The sequence below is a fragment of the Haliotis rufescens genome, unplaced genomic scaffold, assembly GCF_023055435.1.
Source record: "Haliotis rufescens isolate VD_foot unplaced genomic scaffold, xgHalRufe1.0.p SCAF_3, whole genome shotgun sequence".
Lineage (NCBI taxonomy): Eukaryota > Metazoa > Mollusca > Gastropoda > Lepetellida > Haliotidae > Haliotis > Haliotis rufescens.
Genome location: NW_025964001.1, coordinates 34,206,533 through 34,218,542, shown reverse-complemented (window position 1 = coordinate 34,218,542; position 12,010 = coordinate 34,206,533). Strand labels below are relative to the sequence as shown.

Here is a 12,010-nt window from a genome sequence, read left to right as displayed (position 1 = left end):
TATACAAATGTAACAAACAATTTGCTTGAAAAATAATACAGAAGAATGTTTGCCATCAGGCAACAATATTTTCAGGAAACATGATTACGCATAAAAATCTTATTATCAGTACACAAACATTAAATCCCTTGTTGAGTGTTAGCGGGAACAAAACTTCATGAGTTAGCATGTTCTATTAACTTTATACATTGTTCCTGTCAAACTGCCACTAGAACGGATTACGAACGATAACCCTCATTCATGCACATACAATACTACTGGGCACTAGACCAATTGATACTATAATACCTAACAATGTTACTGCTATGAACACCTGTTCCTCTAAGGGTGCAAACCTATGCATGCCTGCGTATGGTGCTATCAGTGATAAACAGAAATTGTCAATGGTCTTGTTTTCCATTGCATACATCTTTACATAACTGACATCAAATTCTAGTTCTTTAGGCATGTGTTAAGGGCCATTAGTAGACTTATCAATCAAACATTGCCCATGGGTATTCTCTGTAAGCACATTCATACCTCAATATTTTACAGGACGTGCATAAATATCATATTAGTTTACATAAAGTTGACTAAATTTTCAAGCACATATCGTCTCTGTAATGCATCAAGAACAGCTGTCACATAATTTGTACAATGTCAAACGTAATTCAAAATGGTTCAGCTGTACACTAAAAGACTAGATGGTTATGGGTAGTAAAACACACTACAATTTGGTTAGGAATATTTAACGCTGATATGTGTGTCAACATAACATTGGAAGAAAGCCTGAAGTGATGAAACCTTAGACATTCACCAGTTTGGTGAAGCTCACGGCCACAGGTAAAATGCCATGACAAACCTAAAATAATAATAATCAGGTGGAATCTGGAAATCCAGCACACCAAAGGGACACAACTCTGCATGGCAAAGTAATGCCTAAGACATCTGGGACCCCATTCCTCCCTAAATTTGGAAGGTTTTTTTAAAAGCATAGATCCATGACCATCAAAATGACTAGTGATTGAAATGCCTTAGAAACATTAAGATTGAAAGACGCTTGATGTGAATAGCTTTAAAATTACTGAAGTGACATAAAGCAATTCATTTACACCAGTGGAACATGTGTAGTATCATATACCTCTGGTACATAAAAATGCATAATAATGATAATCATAATCCTGATATGTCATCCTATCTATTCATGCATGTTACAGCAGTGTATTATTTCTGATCAACTTGCATGTATTTTTCTTTATATGTTAAGCGCAGAGTGCATGATAGGTTTATGTGAAAGTCAATAGAAGAAATAAGAGCTGTGACGCATTGTTTTCCATCATTCTTTAAGATAGCCCAGCTGACAACACTGCTTAATCCATCAAAGGAATCAATGTAAAAGTATATTTGCTCCATGCCGCCATCTGCTACAGGGAATCTGAGTCCTGAATCCTTGGGTCAGGATCCCACATCAATTTCTGACACTGACATGAATATTATTGAATCAGAAAACATTACCACTATGTCTGCTAGATATTCATTCGAGTCTCAATACAAATTCAATTTATGAGATTTCCAATCTGGTTCGACACATATATTCCCAGTGCGCAACAGTCAGAGGTGTAAATTTAACAATAGTGGCTGGACTTTTGGCACCCAAGTCATGAACTTGTCACTTGTCAATTGGCACCCTTCCAGACCGCCACACAAGGCCTAACAAATCAGACTGATATTATTCTAGTTTATTATTACACTGAATACCTCCACCCACCCCAGTGGTAAGTCTCCAGGCCGGGTTACAACCTGTCTGGCTAGCCCTGATTTTTCATGGGTAAACACTAAACAGGAGCTGGAGCTTGCAGTGTATGTGCAGAGGCCTGTCTGGGGCACAGATACCAACTCTTTCTAACTCACTGGTCCTTATCAGGATACATGAAAACCTTCAAAATTTTGAGTTGTATTAATGCTAAATTGAAAATATTTTTGTATAATATTTATATTAACTTCTACAATTTCTAGTAATGTCACATTCAAAATGAATTAAAAATCACACTTCAGATCCACATGATTAAAGTAACAATATTATATAAAATGTTAATGCCAGAGAATAATCCGTCTTGATTATGTATCTCAACAGATTCCATTCGTCATTAGGGGCAATATAGTGGTGAAAATCCTATGATAGGGTCACTGAAAATCAGTGATGACATCAGGTGTTCACGAAAAGGGTAAGCATGTTCTCCTCTACCAATTCAAACTTTGACCAAAATACCGAATGTAGAATTTTGGGCCAGTGTTAGATATATATTTGTGATCATCATCAGTGATCAAGGTCTGGACATTAGGTAGCTACTTTGCAATTCATGATCAATCCTGAAGCGTCAAACACTGATTGTTTAACAGAGGGCTTAACATGATGTTTGTTTGTTGTTTAATGCCGCACTCAGCAATATTCCAGCTATATGACTGTGGTCTGTAAATAATCAAGTCTGGAACAGACAATCCGGTGTTTGACATCATGAGCATGGATCCTCGCAATTGGGATACGATGACATGCATCAACCAAGTCAGCGAGCGTGACCACCAGATCCTGTTAGTCGCCTCTTATGGCTAGCATGGGTTGGTGAAGACCTATTCTACCCCGGATCTTCACAATAAGTCTGCAGGATGTTGTAGCATTGCCACACACTGATCCTCTGAGGCTGTAGTGTAGAAACCTTTACACTGATAACACCTGGTATTCATAAGTGAATTTTCTCTCTTGAGTTGTGCCATGCATCGATAAAAAACATGTGAACAAAAAAAACATGAATCATTGTCATATTGGAAGCAAAACCTAGTTTTCTGCTGGATTTAAATAGACAGCAGTGCCAATTAGTGGCTTTCGAAATGCCACAATTACTAAAACTTTTACTAGCCATGGGCTATCAGGCTAGCAGTGGTTTCCATTGCTAATCCTTGCACACGTCAGTGTTGTTCTGACAAGGCTGTGTGCATCCTTGGACCTCTGTCTGACTGAACAAATAGTGGCGGTGGACTGATATCCCTGGAAATCAATACTACAGGTCTACATTAATGGTATCATGTATAGTGTAACAATGGCCCTGCTGCATGGTGTAAATGTGATCACAATCAATCGAGCATAGTAGAGTTGTACAACAGATGACACTAAGCTGGTTTGTGGTTTATCAATGGAATGCATAATCATTGCATTACTACAGCTTTGTTTGACCCAACAATTGAAACAAATTGTACTTAATTGTCTGGAGTTGGATGGCCAGAAATAACGAAAGGTAACAAAAACATCCATATCTTTTCAAAATGCAACATATAAGTTGCCAGAGTCTGTTTAAATGAAACATCATATTTTATATATATTTTTTACTTTTAAAATACAGATTAATTAGCTTAATAAGATAGTTGGGTTTTTTTTAATCTAAGACCCGTAAAGTTGAAAAATCAAAAATACTTAGCTACTGCTACAAACACAATGTTATGAACCAAAAAGATTATGAATCGAAATCCGATGTTGCATTTCAGCTTTATTAAAGTAAAATGGTCCTCCTACACTATCAAATGAGAGTGATTACAGCTCCAGAATAAATAAGGAATAACAGTATCTGCCAACTCACTTCACATGAAGGAGTCAACTCGTGCAGTCATTTGTCGGGGCAACAAGAGGAGTTGTGAATGTCAACTTGATACAAAATACCCAAAGAAGCTGATTCTCTAGAGATGCGTTAAAAGGCTTATCTGCTCTCTGTCAATCAAGCCCATCATGCTGGTGGGTGGCGTTTTATGATATTACAACAGCATGTGATCAATAGCGTTAGACTAGCTCTACAGTCCTGTGACACTATGCTGATTAGGCAGATCTTACAGAATAAAGTACTCTTTCACCAATCAATATCGTTATAGGCAAGTCAGCCCTTTCTACAATCAATGGTTTCAATCTAGGCCGGCAAGCCTCAACATGGCTTCATACTGGACTGGGCCACTTGCAACTGCCAGCTGATAGCAGATGAAGGCTATCTATTGAAAGGCTGATCTGCCCCTCTTAATCTCTGCAATTTTCCATGGTTAGTGACACAAACCGTGTAATAAGAGAGACGTTGATCTCATATATCACATCATCACATGAAGTAACAGAGACACCAGAACTATTTTGCACTGTTGTCAGTAATGAGGGCCCTTGGGTCCTTGAGGATTTGGGCTGATTACTTTAATCAAAAGGTCCTAAAATCTGTTAATAATATAGTTTCATCATAAATAACTGTAAACAAATCTTATATCCACTGATATACACGCAAGTGATATTCAGTCATTCACAACCTTTCATACTTTAAAATCATACAAAAAATGTCTAAAGGCCTAAACATGTTCTTGGGCACAAGATTTTAGTGATAATATTTGGACTATTGTTAGCATAATAGCAGAGCTCACTAGATAGAAAGGCATTTTACATTGCTAGGCTTATCAGAAGTGGTTAAAGTCACACATGGACATTCAACAGGATTTGACAATGCCACAGTTGTATGTAAAACTGATATATTAACTGCAACTCAAAATGGTTGAAAGTTAGAGGACACTGACTGTTATCCAAAAAAGTTTTTTCTTCAAAATTGGTAACGATGTAGAAAAACGTCCTATGGAAAAATGATAAAATCTTGAAAATGTTCCAGATGGTCAAATGACAACATTTTGAAATTTCTACATATGGCACAGAAGTAACATGTAAAACCACCTGAAGACCCCACTGGTGTGTTGCAAAGTGTGTCCATGTAGACTGTATGCAGACAGCCTAACTAACAAGCCTAAGAAACCAGTGTGGGATGAAGCTTCAGCAGGATCTATACCAGCTCCTAATGCCCTGATCCTATCAATACATTCAGTTTCACTGAACTTCCTATTTTGACACTAACGAACGTGCAGACTTATTTCTGGGTACTAGTCTTATACCGAGTATACTGTTTATACGCACGCGGTAAATAATTCCCAGATTAATCAATATCTCCCCAGGGCTTAAGCTTTTATATTGGGATTAGAAAAGGAGCGAGCTGTTTATAAATCAATGTTAAATAGTGCACTCATTCACCTAGAACTTTGGTCCTTTCTAACAAACACAATCTGATTGAATATTCCAATTTTATGACAAACAGATGTAAAAAACATCTTGATCAATAGGTTATGCTACACTGCAAGGGTAAGTAGTGGCCGCCACGTTTCTTTCAATGATCAACCAACTGGATCCGACCAATAAATAAATGGATAATATTAAAATCTATTTTTATTCACCCACCCACCCACCTGTTCGGCATTTTAATAGATTACAAAAACAGCATTATACATCTACAAAAGACAATAAAACCAACAGCTGATACTTCAAATATTAAGACGTGTAATACCAACTAATCAAAATTTAAAGAATAATCTCAGTCACTGAACATAACTAGCATGGAAAGCCCAAGTTTAACAAATTGTCAATGTACACACAAATGTACAATTCTTTCTTCCAAAACAGACCAACCACAACAATGCCTGTTCAAGGAAATGCCTATTATTTCGCTAATGACAGCAATATTCAAGCTTTATCACACCAACTGTATATAATTGTGCCTGGCCCGTGTTCCACAAAGTGATCGGTGATCGTAACTCCCATATTTAAGCATAGCTTTACCATCATCTAAGCACTGAGATTGTTTTGTGGACTGGGGCTTTGGACCAGGCAAACCATTGACGAAAGTATAAGTACTGATCCACATCATCTGGGCACTGAGTCTGAGCACCCAATCCTCTTTAGTCAGCTGTGATGGGATACTGGAACATTCTACACAGGAATCCCAATCCACATATATATTTTCATTTCAACCTATCCATGCTTATCTATCAGAAAAACTCTTTTGTTATTTTTTGTAAATGTAAATAATCAAGACAAGACTAGAAAATCCTGTGATTGATATCCTGAGCAACGATCCACACTTTCAGGGTAGGTGACACACTCAAATTGTAGACTTCTATCCTTACCCTGAATTCACAAGGGTTTGACACATTATCAGTGTTATTACAAGTTTATGTATAATAAGAGTCTGCTCATTCTGTGCACAAACATGACATGAATTACTATTAGAATATCAACTAGTATATGATCCATGCAAGGACACTGTCAATGTAAATGAAAGATTGGATTGAGGGATAATATTAATAAGGATGATCTCTAAAGGACCAACTCTGTATGTAGTGAGTTTTAGACTTCAGGAAGTAACACAATCAAATGTGAGCAATATGGATTCACTGATCTTATATTCATGAACCAGGCCCACTGTTTAAGTCATGAAGTGGATAACACACAATTTCAATCAATGTGAGGCTGTGCAAGTTGTGGCATGACTTGTTTAGTGTGACAGAGCTCTGCAGAAACTGGCACCTGTATTTTAGTGTTATAGGTCAAACATACTCTCAATGATAAACTAAATGGGTCCATATGACCAGCAGGAAAGACCAAATTTGAAAAGTATTCAGACATATGCAGACTATTGAAACTAAAATGAGCTAGTTCTACTGCTGGTGAATTGAGTGAGTGAGTGAGTGAGTGAGTGAGTGAGTGAGTGAGTGAGTGAGTGAACACCACTTTTAACAGTATTTCAGTTAATGACTGGGAGGAAAGCACGAAGTGATGCAGGTCTCAGATGTTTACCACTACGGTGAAACCCACGAGCAAGGGTACGGTGCTGACAAACCTAGAAACATAATCAGGGCGAACCGGGATTCGAACCCACAATCATAGGTTTTTGGCATGCCAAAGGGATGCAACTCTGCACAGCGAATCGCAGCGCCTAAGACAACTGGGACACCCGTGCCCCCTGTTGCTGCTCTACACCTGCCAACACCTATGGATGGTTGTTGTTGTGTTGCTGGAACACCACACACAACAAAACACTCAGTATACATATGTACAGGAACAGAGAGATGTTATAAACAAAGAACATGAGTTTGTTGTCTTTCAGGTCTTCCACAAAATAAGTGGAAGTAAAACAAAACAATTTGTGAAAAATTCACTCAATGTTACTATTGTTAGATTGATTGACACTGACAGCAACTTAACTTTCTGCACCAGTCAAGGAACACCAAGAAAAAGATATGCGAAATGCAAAAAGAGTCTAAAATAGGTCCATTTGGAAAGAAACCAAAAATCTATTTTGGGAAACTACACCATTCAGTTCAATACCTTGCAACTCTACATCAACATTTATAGTAAACATAAATTTAGCAACATATAATGGCAAAACAAAGATTTCCCCCTTTATACCCTACAAAGAACAAGTGCAAACTAGTGCAAACAACACCCCAGAGAAACTTCGATAGCTAGCACATACGTATCCTATAATCAAAGCACAGGCAAGCTTTGTTGGAAACCATGCTGTCAGCAAAATCCCGACCATAGCAACATTCAAGCAATATCAGTGGGCAATATATAGAATGAGCTTCATATTTTGTACCCAATTTGGGAAACATGAACAGTGGCTATCCCCATAATGAGCAGCCACCTCAATCATGGGTCTATGCCACTGTCTGAGAGCCCATCCAAACCTGCCTGCAAATGAGGATCAGAGATTTTTTGTCATAGCCATAAGAAACAAAGCAGTGAGCTCTTGCTAATACATCATGGAATGTCTTACATAATAGAAACTAAAAATATATGCCGGATGTAGGTCATGGGCCACAAAGAAAGAGTTGCGTGTGATGACTGCACATGATGTTTGACGTAATACACTGTTTCACTCGGCAAGGCAATGGTATGTACCCTGTGCAGTTCAGCTGATGTCAGCAATGCATGCAACGCTGTGTACTGACGTACAGTGCTGGTACCGCCCTTATCTCAGATAGATGAATATGATTTCCGGTATGTCACAGTATTTTGTATTGAATGTTTTAGAAACTGAGTTAGTTCCCGCGATTCTGGGCAACATATATTAATCTGACAACCCCCTTAATGTTTAATCTCGAAAACTAAGATTCACAAATCCTTTCGACTTTCATCAAAAATTTTACACACGTATTTTGATATATGTTAAGGACATATTCTTGAATATCATTTGACTCTCCACTTGCTTTTGTACACAAATATATACTGACACCCTGCAACCTACCTTCATCAGCAGTTACATGTCCATGGACAAGCTGCATTCCGTAACACATAAGTATATACGATAAATATGCTATCACTTTATACATTCACTAAATCCACAGATAATCTGTGAGGAGACATTTACCTTGAATTGTCCGTTTGAAGAAGGCTTTGCACGCCTCACATGAAGACACACCATAGTGGTATCCTGATGCTACATCACCACAAACCAGGCAGATTCTCTTCGTTCCATCTGCATTGTCCGACTCAACCGACAAAGTGCTGGTACAGAAATCCATTTTGCCATTCTCCACACTACAAGGCGAGATATTTCCACTGTCGCCACTGTCACCGTAGGAGCGGTCAGACCCATAGTCATCATGGGTGCCGTAATCTCCGAACACATCCCGTCCGAAACTTTCATCAAGAGATGGTTGTGAACATCGACTTAATCCAAGAGGGCTGCTAGGTTCACATTTTATACTGGAGTCCAGATCCATACTTGACCATAGGGAAGTGGGTGGAAAATCTAATGTCCCGGAACCCTGTAACAAACAAAAACGATAAGATGTGCAATCCTGGCACAAACACAACTGATAGTCTCTGACTGCATCTAGATGCATCACAGCCGATCTACAATACCATACATTCACAGCCTTGAATATCAATGCCCTGAAGACCAATAAGAATAAATTTTTAGTTTTATTACGAATTGTATGAATAAGCAGGCTTTGAAACAAAACAGATCCAAGGATGGTTCTCATAGAGGCTTATCATAAAATTTCTAAATAACATTTATGATTAACCAAAGAGATTAACATGAGCATTGGCTTCTAAATGTTAATGAGCATCATGTCTTAAAAACAGTTATTCATGAAGCATAAATGCAGATTCAGTGAAAATCCGGCTCCAAGTTCCTTGCCTCCATGAAGCTGATGTCTGTGCTAGAGCAGCCACTGTAAACACTGGCAGTTCTTCTTACATATGTACAGGTAGCAGAACTCCCCATTCTCACACTCCACAGCTAATAATAAAACTGGCACTCAACCAATCTGTGTCATCACTGCCTGTGTTCCATGAGTGAACGTAGGAGATACACATCTATGTTCTCGGTTTCGTGACGTATGCTAGCCAACATTTACGTATTACTTGTGTGCATCATCGAAAGACGTCTCATGTAAGCATGACGCTCTCAGGTGAAATGGGAAACCACAGTAGCGTGCGGCTGCATACCATTTCAAGGATATATCAGGATCTAACAGTAAGTGCAGGAGGGATGAAAAAAGTGTTCAACATAGTGTTTATCAATATTTGTCCTGACAGACTTGGCTGAAGCTCTAGCACATCTGTTCTATCGTTCCCCTCAGGGAGCATGGGGGATTGCTAGCTCCATATTTCACAAACATGACCAGAGATGATAGGCACCATGCCGGTATGGTACTGAAAGAAGCTGATGTAGGCCAATTTTAATTAGCCAGTGCTGGTAGGTGATACGAGGTATTTATTACCCCTTACCTGGCATATCAAGACTGGCAGAGATATAAAACCTGGTGTTGTTTGCACAGCCCCCTGCTGGGTGCCCATAGGTTGTGTTTTATCATCATGATCTTTGCTTATCACCACAAAATAACAATACACATGGTCCATTGAACAGATACCATTACAAAATTGTACTCGGCTTTGTGCTTACCACATTTTTCTATCAAATTATACCATTATCCACTCCTAGACAAGATAGACTGGAACTCGGCCAGGGGAGCCACTATTAAGATTCCTTCCAACTAATATACCAGGTACTCCAAAAGCAGGGGTAGTAATTCCAGCAATTCATGCTATTATCTTCTTTGGTATCATTTATCAACTGGAACAAACTTCACTGCTCCCATAGGAAAAGAATTCCCTCAACAAGACAATGATTCCTTTGCAGATATTTGCATACTACTCCTCACATCATAAAACTAATCTATTGCATTGTTTGATCAAGTTTACAAAATATCTTCCAAACCAAAGTCCTATGGATACCATGAATTTCTGTTTTATTCTTGGCAATAGGACAGCCATAAGTTTCTGATACTGCATCATCACTACATCAAAGAGATCCTCAGGACCTTTTAAGCACTTCTACATGTAACACAAAAACTTTGTGTTCTTTAACTCTTGTGCAGAGTAAATATTATTCTACATACCAGTCTTGAATGGACCAATTCCTCGCAAGACAACAACTCGAACCACCTACACTGAGACAAACCTGGTGATGGGGAACGTTCTCTGCCTGCACTGGGAGGCTGGTTGTCAAGTCTGAGACTAGTTAATCCACAGACACAAATACATAACAACAACACATCCCCCACATGCCACAAAACTAGCACAGCTAATGCATGGCTACAAATAGATCACACTGACACTGCTGGAAGGATTCATATATTTCAATGAGCTCATGTGAAACATAGTCAAGTTACATGTTTTATGACATATGGATGGACTACGAAATATCACAAAAATGATCATGTACAGATAGATCATACAAAAGCACACTCACATATATATGATACATCTCATGACATCTATGCTACGAATGCTGTGGTATGTCATGTCCCCTGAACATCACTAGCATGACCATGACAACCATGACTACAGCATGTTATACCACAGCTGGTGGTCTACAATCACTAAGCGGATGACATTACCTTACACTGTGAATCCATTACTGTCGGTGCCACACACAACAAAATCACTTATTATGCACAATGTCAAGAGGACCACAAACTGAATATATGCCTATGCTAATACTCCTGGATTATTTCTGTTTTCTGTTTCAAACACTGACAGCTGCACCACAGCCCCTGCATCTCAATTAACTGTTCAAATTGCACAGCCATTTCCTTCTCCACTTCTTGTAATGCTAAATCACTGTCACCAAAACAAATCCAACAGTAAGGAGAAATTTATCAGAATGTTTCAGCCGAGGACGACAGAAAAATATCAGCGGGAATTAAATAGGTGCATCAACTCCGATGTAGCACAACCTGCTTGTGATGGAATTAGATGTTAGAAGATATCCTGACCTGAGAAGGTGGATGCAAGGGTGCCCTGAGATTCTTGAGACACCGAGTTGGCAACAGCACGGGAGTCAATGGTTCTGTCTGCTGGACACTTTGGCTTCACCAGGCTTGCACAATCAATATATAGGATATGAGGAATGAAAAGCTGTCCCAGTCCACAGCTCTGCTGCCACCTCTCGCATGGAAGATTGAAACTACCACTGACAGTAATTCACTCTGATTCCCTGTGTAGTATACTCTCATTACATGCTCCCAACTGTCTTGGTAATTGTGTTTTTTCAATGCATACAGAGTATAACCAATTCATGTTTGGAGTTGTACAATGATTCAATCAAACACATCAAAGAAATCAGATAGCTGTTTTACAGGTGACTAAGCACTGCAGGAAAGACAACTTGAACTATCCGTGTGTTGACGTCAATGCTCTGGGGAGGGTATACTTTAGTTTCATATTAAACAGAGCAGAGCATTTACAGCAGCATAAACAACTTTGTTGTAAACAACAATAAAATTGAAGCAAAAGCACCTATTCATGTTCTATTCCCCCACTCAGCGTTAATGCTGTATGTTAATATTACCTAGCCTCGCCTCTGCTTTAAGTACATAGAGCAGGGAGCTTTATCAATATAAGAAGAATGCCTTTTCATGAAGTATACCATGCTCAGGACATTCAACTATGTTTCAAACAATGCATGCAAATTTTTAACTTTCACCTCAAACATCTTTCAAATATTAGCCTTTGAAAAACACAGCATGCTCTTTTCTTTATTTTTGCTGATAACATGGCATGGGTGAAAGCAAATGGTGTGATGATTGTAACATAATGAGACTTGTAGGTGTACTTGTG

The 12,010-nt window shown here is 38.7% G+C and overlaps 1 protein-coding gene across 5 annotated transcripts in view; it reads right to left on the bottom strand.

Moving 5' to 3' along the window:
* The window catches only part of LOC124119631 (steroid hormone receptor ERR2-like), a 56,130-nt gene that overhangs the window by 32,028 nt on the left and 12,092 nt on the right, over positions 1-12,010 (bottom strand). For 3 of the 5 annotated variants that reach the window (XM_048402888.1, XM_048402886.1, XM_046482219.2), the window contains exon 2: positions 8,247-8,646. In XM_048402888.1, coding sequence (XP_048258845.1) covers positions 8,247-8,601 — 355 coding nt within the window. In that variant the 5' untranslated portion in view covers positions 8,602-8,646. The other 2 variants (XM_048402887.1, XM_048402885.1) reach the window with 2 other exon arrangements.